The sequence below is a fragment of the Lynx rufus genome, unplaced genomic scaffold (assembly GCF_022079265.1).
Source record: "Lynx rufus isolate CCGP_SWC_20201006 ecotype Redwood Valley unplaced genomic scaffold, mLynRuf1.p SCAF_6, whole genome shotgun sequence".
NCBI classification, from domain to species: domain Eukaryota; kingdom Metazoa; phylum Chordata; class Mammalia; order Carnivora; family Felidae; genus Lynx; species Lynx rufus.
This window is the reverse complement of record NW_025814878.1, coordinates 31,437,471-31,460,134: the sequence shown is the minus strand read 5'-3', so window position 1 is coordinate 31,460,134 and position 22,664 is coordinate 31,437,471. Positions and strand designations below refer to the sequence as shown.

The 22,664-nt window shown below is 41.9% G+C and overlaps 1 protein-coding gene across 1 annotated transcript in view; it reads left to right on the top strand.

Moving 5' to 3' along the window:
• Positions 1 to 1,701: 1,701 nt before the first annotated feature.
• RSPO3 (R-spondin 3) overlaps positions 1,702 to 22,664 on the top strand; it is an 85,295-nt gene continuing 64,332 nt past the window's right edge. Inside the window, exon 1 of the mRNA XM_047101372.1 lies at positions 1,702 to 1,798. Coding sequence (XP_046957328.1) covers positions 1,702 to 1,798 — 97 coding nt within the window. The remainder of the gene's footprint in view (positions 1,799 to 22,664) is intronic.

Below are 22,664 nucleotides of genomic sequence, written 5' to 3'. Positions count from 1 at the left end.
AGTGGAGAAAAGAGGTGGGAAGCTTACCACTGACTAATAACAGCCAGAGTGAATACCGCTCAGAAACGCCGGCCCTCGGTTCTCCCATCCCTGGGTGGACCAGCGAACCTTATTTTCCAGATGCCATGTGTCCCTTACCTGCGCTGGGAACAGAAGGAAGTAGTGGACCCTCCCCTCCTCCCCCAAGACTGGAAAAAGTCTTTCCAAATATCATTCCCTGCCCTCTAGATGAGAAACCACACTGCACAACAGATCCTCTCAAGATTGAGAGACGGAGGGTGAGGCAGAGAGCACGCGCCAAGCGAGGGCAATCAGACTGAGGAGAGAACTGCCTAAGGGGTGGAGGAATCTTCCAAAGCAGCAGCAAAGGCTCAGTTTGGAAGAAAGCCTCAACACAGTTGAATGTCCAAAGGGACGGTCCTGAACGCACACACCGCTGGTTCCTACCCACTCCGGGCAGGTAACGCGAGGGCGAAGTGACCGCCAGCGCCCAGTGAGCTCCTCCGGACCAGCCTCCTGGCACCCAAGTGCAGCTGCCTTTATTGAAAGGAAGAAAGAAAGGGAGCAAAGCTACAGAGAGGGTCTTCAAGAAAACTGGAAAGGAGTCCGCAGATAGAAACCCTCCGGCGATCTGCCTAGGTGGCGAGGTTAGAGCTGCCTTGGGGCCAGTCGTTGAGCGCTAGCGCTGGGGGCGGAGGCGCGAGGGAGCTGGGGAGCTCTGCCCGGGAGAGCGGGGTGCGCCCAGCCTGGGGCCGCGGAGAGTAGCGGGCTCAGAAGCGGGGGGCGGGGGTCTGGCGCCCGCCGGACCTTCGGCCCCAACACTCCCAGCGCGAACGCGCACACCTCTCCCCGCGAGAGCTGCCTTCTGAGGGGGCTCTCCTCACCACGCTGTGCCTCCCCCACTCCCCCCGGCTCGCGTTCTCCGCCTTCTTTGCAGTGTCCAGAGATGCTCCGTCGCAGACCCGGGACCCCTTAGGCGCCTCTTCCCGTCCCTCTGCCAAATCGCAACGCCTGTACTTTTCCAGCTCCCTCTTTCCCTCTTGAAATTGAAAGTTATTGAGGTCGCTCAGGGTTGTTGCTCCAGCAGTTTCCTTCCCCGCCCCCGAGCTCCCCCCGCCCCCCGCAGCCATCCCCCTCTTCCCCCTCCCTCGTCCCGTCCTTCCCTCCCTCCCTCCCTCCACCACTGGAGCGGCTCCTACTCGTGAACAGCAGAAGCAGCTCGGGGTCTCTCCGCCGCCCCTTGGCCATGGCCGCGGTGCCGACGGCGCCCGCTCCCCTAGGATCCCCGGGCCCCCGCCGTTGCCGCCGCAGCCACCGCAACCTCTGAGCCCAGTGGGCCGCCGCCGCCGCCGCCGCCCCCCGCCCGCCCGGATCCCACCCGCCGCCGCCGCTCACCATGCTACCTGCGGCCGTCCCGGCGAGGCCGCTCGCTGCTCGTGGAACCTTCGCTCGCGGTGTTGACAGCCACCGTTGCGGAGCCGCCGGGGTCCAGGGCTCGGACAATTTGAAAGTACAATAGTTGGTGTCCCTGCACCCGACCCGCTTCGTTTGCCATCCCAGCACGCCTATCGGATCTGCGGGGAGAAGTTGTCCGCTGCTTGCGTTCTCCCTCTCTGTACGCCCAACACCTACCTATATTTCTAAAACATTTAATTAACGGAAGAAAAAGGAGAAAAGGAAGGGAAACATTACTGGGTTACTATGCACTTGCGACTGATTTCTTGGTTTTTTATCATTTTGAACTTTATGGAATACATCGGCAGCCAGAACGCCTCCCGGGGAAGGCGGCAGCGAAGAAGTAAGTGCAGTGTTTTTTGTTTTTTGTTGTTTTTTTACGCGTTTGCTCCCTCCCGCTGCTTTCACCTGTCGGGTCTCCTAGCCTGTCCAGAGTCAGCTCCCAGCTGCAGCGGTCCTCCCGCCCAGCACCCCACGCCTCCGGGAGAAGGCGGTAGTCCAGGCTCCGGTATTGACGGCGTCTCTCACGCCTTCTCGCTACGCGCCCCCGTCTTCCTCCGCATCCTCGCGGGTGCCAAAGCGGGCGGACCGGGCGCTAACGTGGCTCCCGCCCCCTCGTGACTTCAAGTTCGCGGAAAAGTTCTGTCTTTCGTTAGACTAGCTCTAGGTATTTGTGCTTTCCTTCCGTGACTCGGGCGGGGGCCCGAAGCCCCAAGCATCCCAGACGCCCGACCCGCGAGTTGCCCCTGGCCACTGAATAAGCGCCGGGGGAGGCGCAGCCGCGGCGCCCGCTCACCTCACGCCGCCGCCTCGGACAGGGAGAACTAGCTCGGGTTGCGAAGAGCTCGCGGGGCCGGCCTGGGAGCCAGCGAGCAAGCGCCTGTGCGGCCGCTACGCGCAACCGCGCACGGAGAGACCAGAAAGGCACGCGGGACGCTCGGGGTTCGCGTGTCTGCGCGCTTGCTGAGCCATTCGCGATTCCACTCCGCCGGCGGGGTGGGGGGTGGGGGGGTGAGTAGGCACTGCGGAACCCGCCGCTGGGAGCCAGAGGTGCAGCGTTTCCAGTTACGATCTTGCCCGTCACGCGTGAGCGCTTTTACCGTCTCAGGCTCTTTCAAGGGTCCCCTGGGGCAGACGGGGCCAGTGAGGGTGGGGTTCCCCCCAAAGACTTAGGCTCGCCTCCTAGCTGCCCCTTTTCCTGACTCCTGTTCCTTGGACGATTAGCTTGTGAAGGCGTCTTAAAACAGTGCCCTGGCTTGAATTAAACAGGTACCCTCAGGGCACCCTCAACACGGGCTGGTCTGTCTGAAAGGTGGCGTCTTCCAGAAACTAGGAGACAGGCGCGAGAATGGCACGTCTCCCTGCGCCCGGGTGGCCCGGTGCGCTGGCGTCTGTGCCCCCGTGGGGAGTCTGTTCGCAAATAGCAGGGCCGGGGGCGACCCTGGCTCCAGCGTGGGGGACGCTGGTAGGGTCAGGGAGGGAGAAACCTTCCTGGAGCTCGCCGGGGGCAGAGAGCGGCGCTACTGCGGTGGCCCCTCGGACCTCCGCCGCGGGGGAGCCAGTGACGCTTGGCGGCGACGCGTCCGGCGCGCGGACCCTTCTCGGAGCGCCGACCCGCGAAGCCTCTCGCGGCGGGCGCGGGCGCAGCGCAGAGGACACAGCACAGGCTTGTGTGAGATGGAGATTTAGTAATCGCTTCTCTGCGCTGTCTCTGCCCTGCCCCTGGACGTGAGGGTCCCCTGAAAGCTCCCTTTGTGCCACTCGCCTCGGGCAGACAAGGTCTGATTCACCTGAAAATTGCCTTTAAAAAACGTAGCTGGGCCCAAGCGCCAGGGGATCCGGCTCGGTCTCACCCGCCTCTGAGATCGCGTAGCAAGGGGCAGGAGGGCCCAAGCTAAACATGTCAGGGCACCCGATTTATTATTCTTGGCCTCTGAATGGTTTGTGTTCTTCGTAACTCCTCCATCCACCCTTTCAGTCAAGACGTGCGGCCGCCTCACAGAAGGAACGGCCTGGGGCTCGAGCCTTGCCCTTGCGCCCTGGTGGTCCCTGCCTCCTTTCCTCCTCGGGATGGGGCAATCTCGTCTCTGGTCGGTTGGGAGACGGATGCCGGGCCTAAAGGCAGCCTCTTGCTTTACACTGCTCTTACCCAGTACTTCCATCACCCCACCAAGGACCCCAGGGGCAGGAGCTGCACAAATTCTGGGGCGGGACAGGGTCCCGAGCGTCAGTGCAGAGGTGCCTCTGATTGCTGTTTAAGGACCCCTGTTAATGAAGGAAGACACAGGAGAAAAAAACTGGCCATCCATTCGTTCCTACCTCTCCCAGCTGACCCTCCCGCCTGCCCCCCGAGGACAAGTGTGCGGGAAGCTGCCCTGTGATGCAGCCCCAAAGCTGCGGAGAGCAAGGGATGACGCACCTCTAGGCTCATACTAGGCAGAAATCACAGAGTCAAAGGGGGAACTGCTTTCCGACTTGCCTTAACCATCTCAAGGCCAAGTCAGAGGCGCCCTCTGGTTGTGTAGCGGGGATGAGAGAAGGAGTGGGTGGCATTGGGTTGAAATTCCAATTATTCTGTGGGAGTGGTGCTGGGAGAGAGCTCCCATAACAAGGGACGCTCCTTGCTTCTTAGCCCTGGAGTCGGCCTTGGCGGCTGGGTTTGCTGGTGCAACGCTGGGAGAGGGGCGACCCCTTGCGTCCTCTGAGGAGACAGACGAGGCTCCTGGCAGGTGCAGTATGATTTTTTGGAGAATCTGGAAGGAGTGGAGGGTAAGGAGAGATCTTTGTTAAATGTCCATTGAAACTCAAGGCCAAATTGCGTGTACATATACTCGTTTCTTTGGAAATTTGGGAAGGAAATGTGTAAAACTTTTTTTTCAATTATGGTCTAGGGGAAAAACTTTTATGAAAGATAAGGTAGTAGTCAAAGGTATCTTAGGAAAAAAATAAAAAAAGTGGTCCTTACTATTTTTCCTAAGAGACAGCTAATGTGAACATTTAAGAGTATCCTTTTTGGCCTGTAGTTAAATAGCTTCACTTTTCTACACTTTTAAAATCTTAACTAAGGATACAAGAGATAGAAAATTAAGGTGTAAGGGCTGTTTTTTTTTTTCAAAGTTTTTTAAGTGATCTCTTGAATGTTTTAGTAGAAAAGTTTCTTGCCAAAAAAAAAACGACATTTGTTTGCAGTGTTAAGTATTGTGAAGTGTAAGGGACCATGGTTAATCCTCAGATGTAGCAGATGAAGTCACATTAGTATTCTCCTGTTTTCCTGACACAACTGCTGTACCATTTGTCTGTACTTTGTGAAAACTAGTGATCTTTAAACATGAATTGTGTACTTTAAAAATATATGTGGAGTTATGGGTGCAACAGATACACAATAACCTTTTTTTTATCTGTTTGGATTCATATACAGCTTCTAGAGATGACTAACTTTAATTTATTTAAGATAAGAATGAACTGCAACTCTTACTTAAAACTCCCAACCAGCAATGTTTTCAGAGGCAAGGCTTGGCTTTAAGTACAGTGCTAAATCAAGAACCCAAATCCAGTTCTTAACTCATTTCCAGCTCAGCCTTTGCAACTTAGTACAGTCAGCTTCTGAGTTTCAGATTATATGCTAATAAAATTAAAGGTCATATCTACCATAATGGTAATAACCACAATACCTTACTGGCACATTAAACTTTCACTTGAATTATTCATTCAGACCCCTAAGTAGTAATGTGAAGTGCAGGCATTAATATTCCCATTTTACAGAGAAAGAATCTGAAAAACAGACTAAGTAACTTATACAAAGCCATACAACTAGTAGGTAGAATTTGTCTCCTGCTAGTTACACTACCTGCTGATCCATGTCAGAGAGAAAATGTCAGTTATGTCAAGTAATAAATCTGATGGTCTCCAGACCATCATTTATCCACTGTGTCTGAGGAATAAGCTGTTCTGGTTGACTGGAGATTTTTGGACTGATACTTACATTAGCAACCAACGTCAAAAAATTAATTATTTAGTAATAACAGTAATAACGTATACTAATAGTGAAGCTTGCTAAATATAATAACATTATTTGGTTATTTAGAAGACATTGTAGGATCATATTATTCCAGAAGATTATTGTTAGAAACATCATATGCCTTTGTAGTATACATCTATTAATTGGATTTTAATTGTCTGGATTCTAGGTACACACAAGTTGTGAAAAGCCATTGCGTGCATAATAATTACAAAGCTTCCATTGCACAATCTGCGAAACTTCTAAAAATATTTCATAAATATATCTGAAATAAAGGAGTAAGAATACAGGACAAATAATTTTAATGGTAAAAAAATAAAAGCCATCTTATTAGAATACTCTGGCCATTGCTCATGACATTGTTTTGGATGTGGAGCCATTCTTTGGGATTCTGATACACTCTTGGTAATTACACTGCTAATTCTAGTAAATAACAACTTATAGGATAGAAAAAATATTTCATTCTACTTTGCATTTGTAGTATTAGTTTTGAATGGAAACATGTTTTGGATATTGGCTACAATGCGTTTTCCTATCTGTCTACCTTTGTTACCAGTCTACTTTGTTTTTGAGAGAAACATTGTTTAATAGATGGGAGACATGAGTAAAATTTGCTGGAGAAAATATATTCTGCAACCTATCATGTGATATCTATGAATCAAAGCAACAAATTTAAACTCGTAGGCAGTAATGGCAGTATCTAAAGACACTCAAAAGACATTTATTTTTGTAAATTCTGATATAGTCACTATTATACTATCAGAGTTATTTCTTAAAATATCTTTTTGTTAACTATTTTAATTCCTTGTTTATTACTTTAATAGAAGGATTTTACTTAGAACATTAAGAATGATTAATTTTTAAATATTGTGTTTTTAATCCCGAGCTATTCCATGAAAAGTAATTAAGAATGTAAGAATGAGTGTGAAATTGACTTAATATCACTTCATTGTTCCTCTAAGCATGAAATATGAACAGTATTCCAACTTATAAGTAGAAAAATTTTGCTAGATCATTTCTCCACTAAATATTTTACACATAATTTAATATTCTACAAATTAGGTCCCCAGAAAGCAATGAATGGAAATTAAAACATGTACTTACATTTGATTTTCAAGTTATTATGGGGAAACCATACATGCCACGATACTGCAAAACAAATTTATTAGTCATTTGATCATCTTAGACTATTTCAATCTGGACAGAGATCTCTAGATTGCTACTAAATATCTAAAAATATTTTCCCATTAATATTTTAATGCAGTCATTCTTTTAAATTCTATGTATATACTGTTTACAGTTGTCAGAACCTTAAATGGAATTAAAGACCAAATGGTCCCTCTGAAATTGTAAGAATGAGGTGTCAAAAAATAAAACTATTCTACATATTGTTATTTCTTAAATCATCTTTTCCTGCTTTATCTCCATCTAAATGTTTCATTTTGGATGTTGTCCTAACCTTTCTTCCTGTTTTCCCACTGTCCACTCATCCCACCTCCCAAAAATCCTTTTCCAAGTAGTGAATTCTTGAAATGCCATCAGAGTGGGTATTATATTTCATGAAATGTAAGATTCAACTTTGGTTACCATTAGGAAAACATCATTCAGTTCTGAGAGCATGGTAAGGATCATGCAAGACAGTGTGTTGAAATTACATGTTTTACTTGGTTAGAGCTATTTCTTCTCTGAACAGTGCATTTTACATTGGCATGCTTTTGAGAATGATCATTTGAAAAGTGTTGCATCATAAATTATATAGACTTTTTTAGCTTGCTTTTTGATTTTGAGGGAAAATGTGGATTGCTTTCTTAATTGTGGATTTTTTTCTTCAGGTTTAAAATGATTGGATTATCTTAAATTTACCATCTGTTGGACAACCTAGTAAGTTTGAAATGCTTTGCAAAACATGAAGTGTGAAATGTACATCTGTAAAATTTACTGCCCATTTTTTCTATTTATTTAATCCCACCCATCAGATATTTCCATTCAGAAATATACTAGCATTCTGCTTAAAGTACTGATCCAGCAATACCAAAAAGAATGGAATGTTCCATTCTCAAGGATTGCGGGGTGCTGAGAATGTTTAATGTCCAAGTGCCATTGAGTACCATGAAATCCCATTTTCTGCTCCAAAGACTTTGCAACAATATGAAACTTTTGAGCAAAATACCTACATTTTCACATTTGAAAAGTTTGAATTATTTCAAAAATTCATTTTAAAAATACAGTTACAGGTGCCTCTTATCTGATAAGAGCATTTCTACTTTCTTTGTTATCTTGGTAAAGGACCTAGTTGCCATCTGCTGTCACTAAAATTCTTCTGGAAGTTTTATAGAGAAAATTCAGTGGTACTACAGAATATGATTGCCCAGTTAAATATGTATTTAATAGCTTTTAGCTGTCGTTATGCCTTATGCAAAAATCTAGTCCAGTCTTCGAAACACTACCTGATTGGCATTCCATCTGACATTTAAGAATTTGATGAATAGCAAGCATCATAAATTCATGGTAGAGACTGGGACCTAAGATGCAAACGAGGGAGGGGCACCTGGGTGGCTCAGTCAGTTGAGCCTCTGGCTTCGGCTCAGGTCATGATCTCGCAGTTTGTGAGTTCGAGCCCCGTGTGGAGCCTGCTTCAGAGTCTGTGTCTCCCTCACTCTCTGCCCCTACCCCACTCATGCTTTGCCTCCTCTCTCAGGAATAAAAAAACGTTAAAAAAATTTTTTTTAAGATGCCAATGAGGGAGAATCCCCAGGGTGTGGTGGAGAAAAGTAGACTGGGAAGTAGAAGAACTGGGTTCTAGAGCCAGCATAGCTACTAATATTTGGATGACCCAGGCAAGTCCCTTTACCACACTAGGTTGTAAGTCCTCATCTGTGAAATAGGGTGGTTGATTGAAAATTTGTAAGTGATTCCTACAGTCTCTTCAACTTATCATCTTTTGGCTTGAGAACGTAAATCATGGCTAGGGAGTTAAACAGTTCTTCTAAACTTAGTTGTCCTTTTCAACTAAGTTTAGTGGATGAAGATTGAGAATGCAAACAACTATAAGTATTCATTTATTATAAGCAAATGCATATAAAGATTAATTTGTAAGTACCTTATCAAAGTACAGACTGAATTAATTATGATATTTCATTCTTCACAATTTCTAGTGCCCCAAAACTGTAGCCATAGCACCAGTCAGCATACTTAGTCTTCAGCAGGCCTATCTTGTCCTTGAGTCTTGGGGTGCCTGGGGAGCTGGTTTGGAATGCGCTAGAGAGATCCTGCAGAGCTCCCCTACCATGGCAGGCTTTCAGAAGTGGCCTGTGCTGGAATGGAAGAAGCAATTACAGTGGCCCAGGTTTAAGATAATAAGGCCCTGTGTTATGATAGTGACTGATTGAGCAAGGGTGTGTATACAGCACATATTTTCTATTGATCGAATGTATAGGTCTTGGCAACTAGTTGGATATGAAGGGAAAAGACATGGACACATTTGGCGGTAAACTTTGTAGTATAAGGACTCAGAATTGGGTGAATGGAAAAGTAATGGAGATAAACAAAAAGACGGGAAAGTGAGAGAAGCAGACTGAGTAGGAAACTTATTTTTCTTTTGAGCTATCTTTTGTTTGAGGGCCAGTAGAGCATCTAGTAGCTCAGAATCAAAGTTTCAGAGTGTCAGTGCTGAAGATAAGTATTTTGCAGTCACATAAAGGAGATAGCTGAATGCATGAAATAAAATCTAGTGGTGCCGTATTTATTATTAAAAGGGTTTGCATAGCTGACACTGAGACTCACTCTTATTGGTAGAATCAAAATAAGATTAAGGTACTTTCTGTATTTTAAAGAATCTAATATATCATTCTTAACTGCAGCTTCTCATTTTTATAAGAGAATGGTCACTGAGCTGCATTTTTAAAAATTATTTTAGAAAGAGAACACAAGTTAGGGAGAGGGGCAGAGGGAGAATCTTAAGCAGGTTCCATATTCAGCGTGAAGCTAGACTTGGGACTAGATCCCACAACCCTGGGATCATGACCTGAGCTGAAATCAAGAGTCAGATGCTCCACCGACTGAGCCACCCTGGTGCCCCTGAACTGCAATTTTAAGTTGCCAAATCATGCAACTGGACATCATACTTGGAAATCTTATCACCTGTGGAACTGTCTTACCTAGCCACAGATCACAGGAGACTTAAGAAACTTTATGATAATGAAAGATATGTTCCCATAAGGTGTAAAAAATGCTTTTTAAAAAATCATTCCATTGGGATCTCCTCATAACAGCATCTCCTCATAACAGTGGCCTTCTCCTTTCAAGCAGATTTCTCTCCAAATTGTGCTCTCTTATAATCAGTGGTTCTGAGGATAGGGCGGAACTTAAAGGAGCCGAGTCCCTCTGGACAGTGTGTGGATTCCCTCTGCAACATCTCTTCTCTGTAGTTACCCAGCCCTAGTAACAGCTAGGACCCCACCCTCTTTCTCCTCCTATTCAATTTTGACCTTCTGTATCAGAAACAGGTAGTGTTTTCCAGTGTGTCTGTTCTTCTAGTTCTCTTCTGAGCACTTGGCTTGGGCATAGGATTCAATTAAGTTATGTTAAAACATCTTTCTAAAATGAATACACAATAATGCAATGCACTATATTCACTCCTAAAAACTGTCCTCAGAAAACTAGCTGGTAAGCATATTTATAATTATACCCCAATACAAAGCACATTCCTGAAAGCAAGTGGTAAAGCAGCCCCCATTTTATAACCACATAATACAAACCACCACCACACAATATAAAATAACAGAATTTGTGAGATGCTTATTTTAGAACACTGTTTTTTTAACATATGCTTGATAAGTTGGTAAGAAAAAGAGCAGCTATTTTCTCATTGTTATGTTCTTTTCTGATTCAAAGGGACGTCACAGGTATGAACACAGTCATCTTGATAAAGGCTTTCACAGAAGGAAAGGCGTATTGGTCACATTTTACTGATACGAAAGAGACAAAAATGTCACACCAAAGTGAGTGTAAATGCCTTGTGGCAAACTATAGTTTCGTAGTCCTCAGACCACTGTTATATTCATATATTTGTTATTTTACTATACATTTATACTTACTAACATGAGTGTTGAGATACTGATTATTATCTACATAGCTGCCATGTTTTGGGGCACCTGAGTGGTTCAGTTGGTTAAGCTTTCGGCTCTTGACATTGGCTCAGGTCATGATCTCATGGTTCATGGGTTGGAGCCCTGCATCGGGATCTGTGCTGACAGTGTGGAGCCTGCTTAAGATTGTCATTCTCTCCCTCTCTTTCTGCCCCTCCACAGCTCGCTCTCTCTCTCTCTCAAAATAAATAAACTTAAAAAAAAATAGCTGCCATGTTTTAATCACCTGTGAGTGCCAGATCCTATACTTGATGTTTTTGCAAATGTTATCTCATTTAGTGTTCACACTTACCCTGTAAGGAAGGTACCAATAGTCTCATGTTAGTTGCCTAACAGCACTCAACAAAAATGTGGTGGACCTGGGATTTCAGCCCAGGTTTGGCTCCAAAGCCCATGTCCTTCCCTGATTTCTTCACATCTCCTCGACTCCTGGGATTATTACTTGGGCGGTAATAGGTGTATTTTCTCAAACCTCAGCTCACCTTTTCTTTCCCTTACTCACTCTTTGCTCATTTTTTCTTCTTCCTCCTTTAATAAACCACAGCTGCTTCCCCAACATTTACTATAGAGGTCATTTCTGGTGTTTTAGTACTTTCTCCCACTTCTCTTTCTTTATTTCTACCCCTTTGCTCCCTTTCCTTAAATTTGCCCTACTGATGGTTTTTAAAAATAAAAAGTTGTTGATTTTTTCATTAGAAGCAATAGAGTAGCACATCTTATATGAAATACTTTGAGATTATTCTTCTCATGTACCGTGTGCATATCCAGGAGAAGATTAACTTAGGCATGAGGATGTGAGAAAGTCTATAATTTTGCAGTTAAATATCAAAAACCTTTTATGTAATTTACAACCACAATAGATATTTCACTGGCTAGTTTTTGTTTTCCAGAAAAGTTATCTTTACGGTGTTTCATAAAATCTGCTAGTTACATTACTTTTACCATGAGTATTAACAGTAACCTCCACTCCAAATTCTTGCTTTATGGGCCTTGGTACAGTGATTTTCAACCCTGATTTCAAATTAGAATCACCTGGGGAATCTTTAAAACAAAACAAAACAAAAAGCTAATGCCAGACTCCACCCTGGGCCAAATGAAACAATCTCTGGGGATGGGCCTGGACATCTGTATTTTCAAAAGTAGCCCTGGTGATTCTAATTTGCACCCAAGACTGAGAACTACTGTTGAACCCTTAATTCAAGAGTAACTATTACAGGGGCACCTGGGTGGCTTAGGTTGGTTAAGCTTCCCGACTCTTGATCATGGCTCAGCTCATGATCTCATGGTTCGTGGGTTCGAGCCCTGAGTCGGTCTCTGTGCTGATCCTGCAGAGTCTGCTTGGGATATTCTCTCTCTCTCTCTCTCTCTCTCTCTCTCTCTCTCTCTCTCTCTCTCTCTGCCCCTTCCCCACTCTCAGGCTCTCTCTCTCAAAAATAAATAAGTAAACATTTAAAAACAAGAATAACTATTACAGCCAAGCAGCTGTTAAAAACAATGCCAGTTTCATGGGGGTCAGACAGAAAAAATGCACTTGTGTGAGGCATGACAAGAGATGAGATATACGTCCTCTGAGCAGGTAGTAGTTTAAAATATAAAGTAGTCTGATAGCCCCATATTGTTTATCAATAGAGTTAATTAAACCTGTGGCACTGACCAGAACACACCAGACTATCTGACAGAGAATTGTTTCAGCTGAAGAGTCTAAGAAAAGAGAGCAAAGTGCACACAGTAGGACACGATAGTGTGTTTAACACTGACTTCACAGGGCAAGAACATTGCTGCTGGGCGACGTGCACCCAGAGGAGAGCCTGCTTGCTGCTGAACTCCTCCGTGGGTGAGTGAGGCAGTAAATGGATAGAAGATGGGGTATCAGCCATACCAAAAATTTTTTTCAAAGCTTCTTAATAATAAACAACTGTTTTCATGTCTTACCAAGTGATTGGTAATGTGCCCTCGAGCCCTTTTTGTTTTTAGAACACACGTAATGGTTAGAAAACTGCCTAAAAGAAATAAACATTCCTTTCTTTTATAGTTTCAACAATTGCTGACTAACTTTAGATTGACTACTGTTGGTGAGTAAAATTACTATAAATAGCATACTTTAACTCCATGTTAATGGGTTAAGTTTTGTGGTAGGTTGTTTACTTATGAACTTACTGCTTTTTACTTCTGTCCTAATGTGCTCTTCTGTGGGTGGTTATCTTCATTACATCTCATCTATTATTCTTTTCCAGTCAATGAAGGATTTTCAAACCTTGTCATAAACCAGGGAAATCTCCATGTAAAAGTGAAGTGGAAGTCTGGGCTTCCTGTCAGACTTAATTCGGCTTGTTAAGGGGGCTCCTTGGGAGAATTTGGGTTCTAGTGAGTCACCAGGCCAAATCCCAATAACCACAATTGCCAAAAGTAATTAGACTGAGGAAAGCCAGGCTTCTTGGGAGGAGGGTCATCACAGCACACTCGAGCCATTGCTCTGTGGTCAGACCTAGTTACTTGTCCCTAAGGATTGGGAGCAATCATGAGTTACAGAGAGCAGGAAATCCACCAGAAAACAGTGCTTTTCCACCACTTTTTTTTCTTCAATAGATTATTCACCCTAAGCATGCAAGAGATGAAACTGTGCCACTGGCATACACGGTATACACTGCAGTTCATGTCACCATCAACTTGACAACCACTTTGTCTGCCTGCAGGGGTGCATTTGCACACACAAGGAGCTCGTGCTGCTCTGCAAGTACTCTCCTTCCCATCCTCGGTAGATGAGAAGAACCTAAAAAGCTTACTCTGAGGCTTTGTAGAAGAGGTGTCTGGTTAGGATGGGAAGGGAAGAGATCCTTGTAAGCATCCTAAGTTCAAGTTAGATATAATATTACTGAAGTAACATTTGGAAATAAGAAAATCATAGTACATTTCCAGGACAGGGGTTCTAAAACCTCCAGAGCTAGGAAAGGGCCAAGAGTACACTTACAATTTCTTGTACTGAAAAGAATACCACTTAGAAACATGATGCCATAGTAGCTAAGGAGAAGTTATCAATAAGTGGTGCTCTGATTTTAAACGTGTGATATGTTAGAAGTTAGAAGACTGCTAAACATTTCTGTAGGAAAATATTCACGTAACACAAATATATCTGTGCTTAATAACCTAAGTGAAAGTTCACCTTTGAAATTATTGGCAATTGCCTCAAATATCCAAAAAGGATACTCTATGTGATGGATCTTTAATTGTACAAAGACACAGAGTTCCCACTGTTCACTGTCCTTAAATGGGGGGAAGTTTCACATTCTTTTATGATTCAGAATAATTTCAGATTATTTCAATACTTCTGTGACTTTGGATCACTAGCTCTTTTTGTTTAAACATGTGGCTGGGAGATATTGCTTACTTTAAATCCGTAGAGAGGCAGGCAGTCAGATTCTTTTTCTGGCCAGCATTCTCTGGCAAGTGGCAATGTCCAGGTAACATTTGGCAAATAAACCTTGGCCTCATGCACTGTGCACCTTGAAGAGATACAATGACCTCTAGACAATATGATATTACCAATTTGGTAGCACTGTATATTTGATTTTCTTTGGTCTTGAATTTGACTATGAGATAATCTAAGAATAGAAAAATTCAATTTTTGGAAATTTAGCAGCAGAACGGTGACCTCTATTTACTTGTGTCACTACCTTTGGATGGCATGTCATTTCTGCCATGAAATACAAAAGATAGAGACAAATGCTGCTTGGCCACAAGCTATATGAGCACATACTGAGCTGCTGAATATTTGTTTCTTACAAAATTCAGTCTTGTCTTTTTAATTTATGACCAATTTGTTGACCTAAGTCCAAAAGGGCCTTCATTACTATTTGGTAACAAGAAACCCCACAGGTGGCATCTTTAGCCACCCTGACCTCTATTCACCCACTCCATGCCATCCTCAGAATAACTCTTGAGGTATCTCTTAGCCTCTTCCATAAAGAGGAGGCAGTCTCTCTTTCCTATAGCACATTTCCGAGACATCCACCCAGCTTTCCAGTTCTATCCAGGGCTTGATGTAGACCCAAGCTTTTAACATAGATCAGTGGGATTTCCTAGGAAGCCAGTTAGACTTACAGGATCTTGTCGATGCATACTTGGCCCTGGTATCAATAATCAATAGCATGTGCCATTCTACCCACTACTGAGGTTCCAGGGCCCAGCCCTGATTCATATCTGTTTTCAGACTTGTGAGCATTATGAGCCCATACGTCAAAGTTTAATTTCTGATAAATCAAAGGACAGTTCCAGGAAAAGAAATTCCCAACCATTTCAGGCTACCACTGCCATTTTCAGCATCCATGTGCACATCTCACTGAAATTCCAGAAATTCATTAAAAACTGCCTCTGAACTTAATATATTATCCATACTATAAATGGAGAATGTACAAGCCCAGAAACCTTTATGTAATAATTTTTAACCAAATTACTAAATTAATAGGCTGAGGGGCAAAAGTACTATTGTTCTTCAGGTAAGAACACATTATAAATGAAAATTGGCAGGATTTGCCAATGTAGGATATTTTCTCTACCCTACCCTAGCCCCAAATCACTTCCTCAAACACTCTCAAAATTCTAAACCACTACGAAGATGAGTTGAACAGTCTTAATTTTAGAATCTTCCAAAGAAAAAACAAACATACAGACAGCTGAGTTAATTTATAAAACACTGCTGCATTTATCTTGGCAGATTTCAGTTCTCTCCTGTCTAACTCTTGCATGCTAACTCACACTCAGCAATTCATGGAACCAACAAGTCATTTCTATGTATTAAGCACATTGGGAACCATTGCACAGAATAAGTCTGGTGCTTCTTCTCACTTCTTGTACAAGTTTCTCTTCTCCTATACAATTCATTTACTGGGTCTCTGAAACCTAAATAATCCCTTTACTTTAAACCTGAAGCAAATGGAGAGTCATTTTTACAAGAGCAATAAATGAAAGTGGCTGTTGAGATACTTTACTTGAATTGGTCTGCACACTGAAGTACCTTTTTGTTAATACAAACCCTTCATATTCTATCAAGCAGCTCCCTGAAATTCTAGGGCTGCTTAAAATTATACGACCAGAGACCAGGAATCTCCCCTCCCCCTACCAGTTCCCTGCTCCTGGGAGTATGCCAGCAATTTTGCAGGATTCATTCTGACAACTGTTCTGGTGTAAATATTTAGAGAAATCCTTTCCATTAGAGATTAAACAAAGTGTAAGTAACTGCTCCTAAATGATAGATCTTATTAATGTTTGCAACAGCAGGCCTTATGCTATCTGATGCACAGATTCCAATACACTGGAAAAGACTAAGGGAAAAAGAATCAAGACAGGAATTACATGTAACTGTATGTAATGTGAACTGAAAAATATTGTCTTAAGTTGCTGTTGTAGAGACATGGTTTAATTTGCACAGAATGTAGGAGAAATGAGTTAATTTAAATTGAAAATAATAAAAATTTGCTACTGGTGTTTTAATGGTTTATAAAAGATGGGGGGGCGGTAATTACAGATCTCTTTATCAGCAGGTTCAAATGCAGTTCTTAGCTATTTCTCCCTTTCCCTCCAAAACAAAGTAATAATAGATCTGAGATCCTATCTGATATAAGCTCTGGTTTATATATTGTTAAAGATTATTAGAAGGGATAACAGCTGGGCTCTAGTGCTTATACAAATACCACTTGTTAAAATAGGGTGGTACCCTACCTCAGGGGGTAGAAGCACACTCATGTTCCACTTCTGTGCCTTCCTGTTTGCATGGCATTTGGAAGTATTTATTATGTGCTAAGGGATAACACAGCTAAGTAATTTAAAGTATCAGAGCCTTCACTGACTGAATTTAAAACTAATTCTACACTATTGATGATTACTATCATACTTGACTAGAAAAGGTATACATCCTGTAGACTAGTTATTGTTTCTCCTTGCCTTTGATGATTTAAGGCTTCCACTATAATCTAAAAACCTTTGATTTTAATTCATTTCCTTCACTGGTATCACTATCTAAGATTTCTCATCAATATACGCAGTTTGCCTTCTTTATAGGAGTAGGATTTTTTAACTGCTTATTTAATGTTTATTTATTTTGAGGGAAAGAGAGACAGAGTGTGAGAGAGGGAGGGGCAGAGAGAGAGGAAGACACAGAATCTGAAGCAGGCTCCAGGCTCTGACCCGTCAGCACAGAGCCCAACAAGGGGCTCAAACTCACGAATGGAACTGAGAGATCATGACCTGAGCCAAAGTTGGACGCTTAACCGGCTGAGTCACCCAGGAGCCCTGGATTTTTTTCCCCTGTGGAAAAGCACTATGATGCTATGTAAATAAAAAGACGTAAAATAAAAAGATGCTATGTAAATAATATTAAAATATCTGCAGTGGGGTTTTACTTTTCCTTGTTTTGCTTCAATCATGTAATAACAATCATTCACTGCTGAGTCTTTAGTTGAATGCCACTTGAATCCTACATTCATCCAAATTTAGCAGAGAAATTAATAAAAGATACATACTTTTAAATTTTTTTAAATGTTTATTTTTGAAAGAGACAGCACGAGTGGGGGAGGGGCAGAGAGAGAGGGAGATACAGAATCTGAAGCAGGCTCCAGGATCTGAGCTGTAAGCACAGAGCCCTATGTGGGGCTCGAACTCACAAGCCATGAGATCATGACCTGAGCCGAAGTCAGACGCTCAACCAACCGAGCCACCCAGGCACCCCAATGAAAAGATATTTAAGGGAGAAGAAATGGAAACTTCATAACCTTCATTGCAGAAAAATAACATCTTTCTAATTGCCATTTTTAGACCTAGATCTTCTTGAGTTTGGACTATAGTTCAAGAAAGCCCAGATTAGGGGGCAGGTAGATTGTTTTCTAATAATATTCTGCTGTATAATTTAGAGAAAACATTTATTTAGTCTACGATTCCATTGCACACACTATAAAATGAGACTCATAATCTTTCACTTATCTGAAAGCAGGAGATGTAATGTGAACTGCAAAATATTTCCTCCAACAGGAAAATCAAAGAACTCTGCCTTTTCCTTCTTGTAGCATGCTGTTCCCTTAGGTAGATAGTTGTCTGTCACAATTTTAGTATGGACTTAGGGCTTCAATTCAAAGGCATGAGTTTCTCCTCATACTTTCATGGAGTTTTTTAGACCATAAGTTTTTAAAGCTAACCAGTGAAAAAGAAATTCTATTGGGGAAAAAAATAGGAGGAAAAATTGAGATTAAACTTAGTCCTCATTGAAACAGCATAAATTCATTCATTCAACAGCCATTTATTGAACATTTAGGATGTTCTGACATTACAAAAGTGAGCAAAGCACACATACAACCTGCCTTTGTGGCATGTCACAGTGGTTAAGGAAAGAAAATATAAAACTCGAATTAAACATTATTCAGCTGAAGATAAATCAGAGCTGTTAGACACTCTTTCCAAGCTGTATAGCATTTCTTCTTAAGGCTTGTTTAAACAGAATTGGAAATTAATGAGATCATTCATAAATGAGCCAACACACATTCAGATTTTTCTCTGAGAAATAAGGGTACCAGATAGCATGTGAAGAGTGAGGACGAAGCAGGAAGGTGGAAGGAAGATCAACTGAAAACACTGGAATTTATTGGGCCTCCCAGTATTGTCTGAAAATTTATGACCAATGAATAAGAGCCATCGTTTAGCATGACATTTGTGACAATCATAGGAAGTATGCTATGCGTACTGTAAACGCAGTTGGCATTGTTAGGTAAAGCTTGTAATGGAGTGGCATAGTTTAGCTGAGCAAATTTCCATTTTCGGCACATTGACTAATTTCTATAGTTGAACTTTCCCACTAGTTCCCTAACTGGAATTACTCTTACCAAACAAATATTAAAATATTGTATGTTTAAAAATAGTGCATTTTTGTCCATCTCACAGAGGCATTTTTCAAACCTTTTATGGTAACCCCTTGACCACTACATGGAACGTGTAATCTGATCTGCTTAAAGCACCAGTTTGGTAAACTCATATCAACATGTTATTTGGATTTCTTATGTAAGTCTGCAGATGACCTTTCCTAACATCAATTGATAGGTTTAAAGATGTCAGTTGCCAGAATTCAGAGCCTTGAAAATAGCATGATCCAATTCTTTTCTGTGTGTTATTGCTAACTTGTGAAAGCTTTTGAGTAAAGAAAGGTAAATATCCAGGTGTTTTTATATGTATTATCTCTTATAAACCTCACAACAATCTCATGATATAGTTTATTTTATAAGTGAAGAAACTGAGGCTCAAAACCATTAAGGAACTGACCAAAGTGACAGCCAACAATGGTATAAGTAAGAGTATACCCAGATCTTCTGACTTAAAGCACAGCTTTCCCGTTACACTCTGCTTTTCATCAAGAAGAGAAAGCCAGAGAAGTTTTAAATGGAGAGTTCTCTCTACAGCTGAGATGGTACCACAAATGGCTACTCAGACAAGAAATGAACTGAAGAGAGAGTAAATTGCATTGTCAGCAGTGGTTGCTTGAGGAGAGCAATGAGAAGGCTTTAAGTTGTTTTTGAAGCAGGGGCCTGATAAGATCAGAACTATTGTTCTTAAAAGATCACTCCAGGGGCGCCTGGGTGGCTCAGTTGGTTAAGTATCCAACTTTGGTTCAGGTCATGATCTCACGGTTCATGAGTTCAAGCCCCACGTGGGGGCTCTGTGCTGACAGCTCAGAGCTGGGAGCCTGCTTCATACTCTGTCTCCCTCCCTCTCTGCCCTTCCCCTGCTCGCACACTGTCTCTGTCTCCGTCTCTCTCTCAAATGTAAATAAAAAATTTTTTAAATATATATATATTTGCATATATATATATTTGTGTGTATATATGTGTGTGTGTGTGTATATATATATATATATATATATATATATATATATAGTGTAATTGCTAAATGGTAGCAGTAGTGGTGGTGGGAAATGGAAACATATGAGCTGTCTTGGTTAAGGATATAGAATCCATAGGGAAGAGTGTGTAGAGATGGGGTTCCTAGACTCCTGGCTTTAGCAACTGGATTGGTGCCATTTCAATAGAAAATACTAGAGAAGGAGCATATGTGGATTTGATATACAGCATGTTTTCATAGGTAGGAAGATTTCGGGAAGCAGTGTATGCAGCATAATCCCCTCATATTACTTAAGAAGAAAAAGAGAGTCCAGAGAAATAAGTCAGTCGACTGAAGTCACTTTGTAGTGGACCAGGGAGTAGAAACAACTCCTGTGGCTTACTGTTCTGTAACACAAAATGCCACACAGAGTTCCAAGGCTGGCCTTCCAAAGAAGTGTTCTGTGGATCATCTGGCAATCTGATTCTTATTTGTATAATTAATGGTCATTTCAAAGAGAATTATCTGCTCGCTGGATCAACACTTATTTCACAATCTCTTTATTTCTGTACTCCATGAGATCCAAATCTAAAAAGTTACTATAACCTGTTGCCTTAGTCTAACATGACTCATGATGGGGCACAATTTAAAACAACAAACAAATTACACATACTGTCATCAAATATAGCTGTCAATTTTCTCATCAAATGTATTCTTATTCTCTTCTTGGGAATGGTTAGATTCAAATCTGGCCCTGAGTTGGTAGAGTATCATTTATGCCCACTATTAATAACATATCGATATAATTTTGTACAGCTTATAAACGTTGTCTTACTTGATTTTTTCAATACCCTTGTGAAATGGGCAGAGCAGGGTTTTACCATTCTCATTCTACAGATGAAACTCAAAAGATGTTAAGTGATTTGTATAGTATCACAAAGCTAGTAAATTTGAGCAGAACTCAATCTCAAATTTCTGATAGGGGCATGTTTGTTTTGTTTTACAACAAGTCCACAGCCTTTCCTGCATGGCCACGATCCCCATTTATCTTCTGTGAAGCTCCTCCTATTAGTATGATGTCTTTGGATTTCACAAGAATGGCATATAAATTGGGGGAAATCTTTTTCACAAATTAGATTATTCTTATTGGCTGACAAGGTGAATTGGTGGATCATTAAGGTTCTTTCCCTTTAAGTACTCATGTGTGAGCCCATCCAGGGGGAAAGAGATACTGTGGGGAAAGACTGCTAAATAAGCTATTTTAAAGACTGACCAAAAATGCTTTCAAATCTAAAAATAAAACTCTAAGCCCATGGCTCACCTAATAGTCTTTATAAACTAAAAGAAACTAAAAATAGAGACTCTTTGTAATATACAGTTGTCCCTTCTTATCTGCAGAGGACACATCAAGACTCCCCAGTGGATGCTTGAAACCAGGAATAGTACTAAACCCTATATATACTGGTTTTTTCCTACACATACAGACTTACGATAAAGTTTAATTTATGAATTAGGCACAGCAAGAAATTAACAACTAATAATAGAACAATAATAGAACAATAAGAACATCATACTGTAATAAAAGTTATGTAAATGTGCTCTCTCTCTCTCTCTCTCTCTCTCTCTCTCTCTCTCTCACACACACACACACACAAAATGTCTTATTGTACTCTACTCCCCTTCTTCTTGTGATGCTGTGAGATGACCAAATGCCTACGTGATGAGATGAAGTGAGGCGAATGACATAAGCATCAGGCTACTACTGACCTTCTGACTCTGTGTCAGAAGAAGGATCACCTGCTCCCAAAACATGGTTTCCACAGACAACTGAAACAGTGGACAACAAAACCGTGGATAAGGGGGGGCTACTGTAATACTCTGTGAAATGTTTTTTTTAAAAAAGACCTTTTCCATTTTGTTATTCACTGTCTATAATTAGTATTTTTGTTAGATAATAGAGTAATGAATTTGGATTCTGAAATTAGCTCCCTCTAAAAGTTGATTAGCGTGCCTTCTCATGATACAGTGTACAATCCAACATGCCTGGTGGTGATAGGATGCAAAGTGAGCCAGGTTGTATCTCTTTTTTGTAACAAAAGATTTTGGCTCTGTAGTCTCAATGTAGAGTGATTATTTCTAATGGACCACAGGAAAATGTGTCTTATCCAGTGAGGAAGGTGGAAAATCAGAGGAATTTTGGTGTCTTTGCTCCTACTCTGGGCAGTGTTCATGACTAACTTTCTAGGTCCTGTCTCCACAGTGACTACTCACCAGCACTGAACATCAGGGAATGATATCAAACTCTGGAAAATGTGATCGGATATTGATGCCATAAGAAACTAAGGTTAACTCCAGCATTTTAGCTGTCTGGCTTTGGAAAACTCTTGGCTTCCATACCTAAATTCATGCATGCTCAGGTGTGATGGTTGAAATGCTGTATTAGAAGAATCTCCTCAACTTTGTTTTCTGAACTCCTAGAACTCATGATTTTTTTCTTTTTTTTTCTTCTTTTTTAATATTTTCATTTATTTTTGAGACAGAGAGAGACAGAGCATGAGCAGGGGAGGGGCAGAGAGAGAAGGAGACACAGAATCCGAAGCAGGCTCCAGGCTCTGAGCTGTCAGCACAGAGCCTGACGCGGGGCTCGAACTCACAGACTGTGAGATCATGACCTGAGCCGAAATCGGACGCTCAACGGACTGAGCCACCCAGGTGCCCCAACACATGAATTTTTCTTCAAATTCCATAACTTTTCAAATCCATGACGGTTCCTTGTTTATCTTCACGTAAACTCCTTAGCCTCTTATTCATCTCCTCGTGTTTGGTCTTAATTTTTTCTCTCTTTAGTTCTCTCCATAAATTTTACATTTTAGTGAAATCAAAAAACCTCGAAGAGTGCCACTAAGGCTAGGGGATCCTTCCTTGTGAAGTCACCAAAATTTCCTAAGTCTCAGTTCTTGATTTGGGGGAGGGGATTATTTTTTATAAAATGAAGGGGTTTATTCTTTATGGTTTATTATGAGCCCATTTATATGCCTAGTCCTGGGCTATGAGTTTGGGATACAAAGCGACAATAAGACAAGTCCAATCCCCTAGGACCTCAATATAATCATTTGTACTTTTCTCCTTCCTTCAATCACCTGTTCTTCTAGTTTGATATTTCTTTTTCCTTTTATCGCCTTTAATTACAT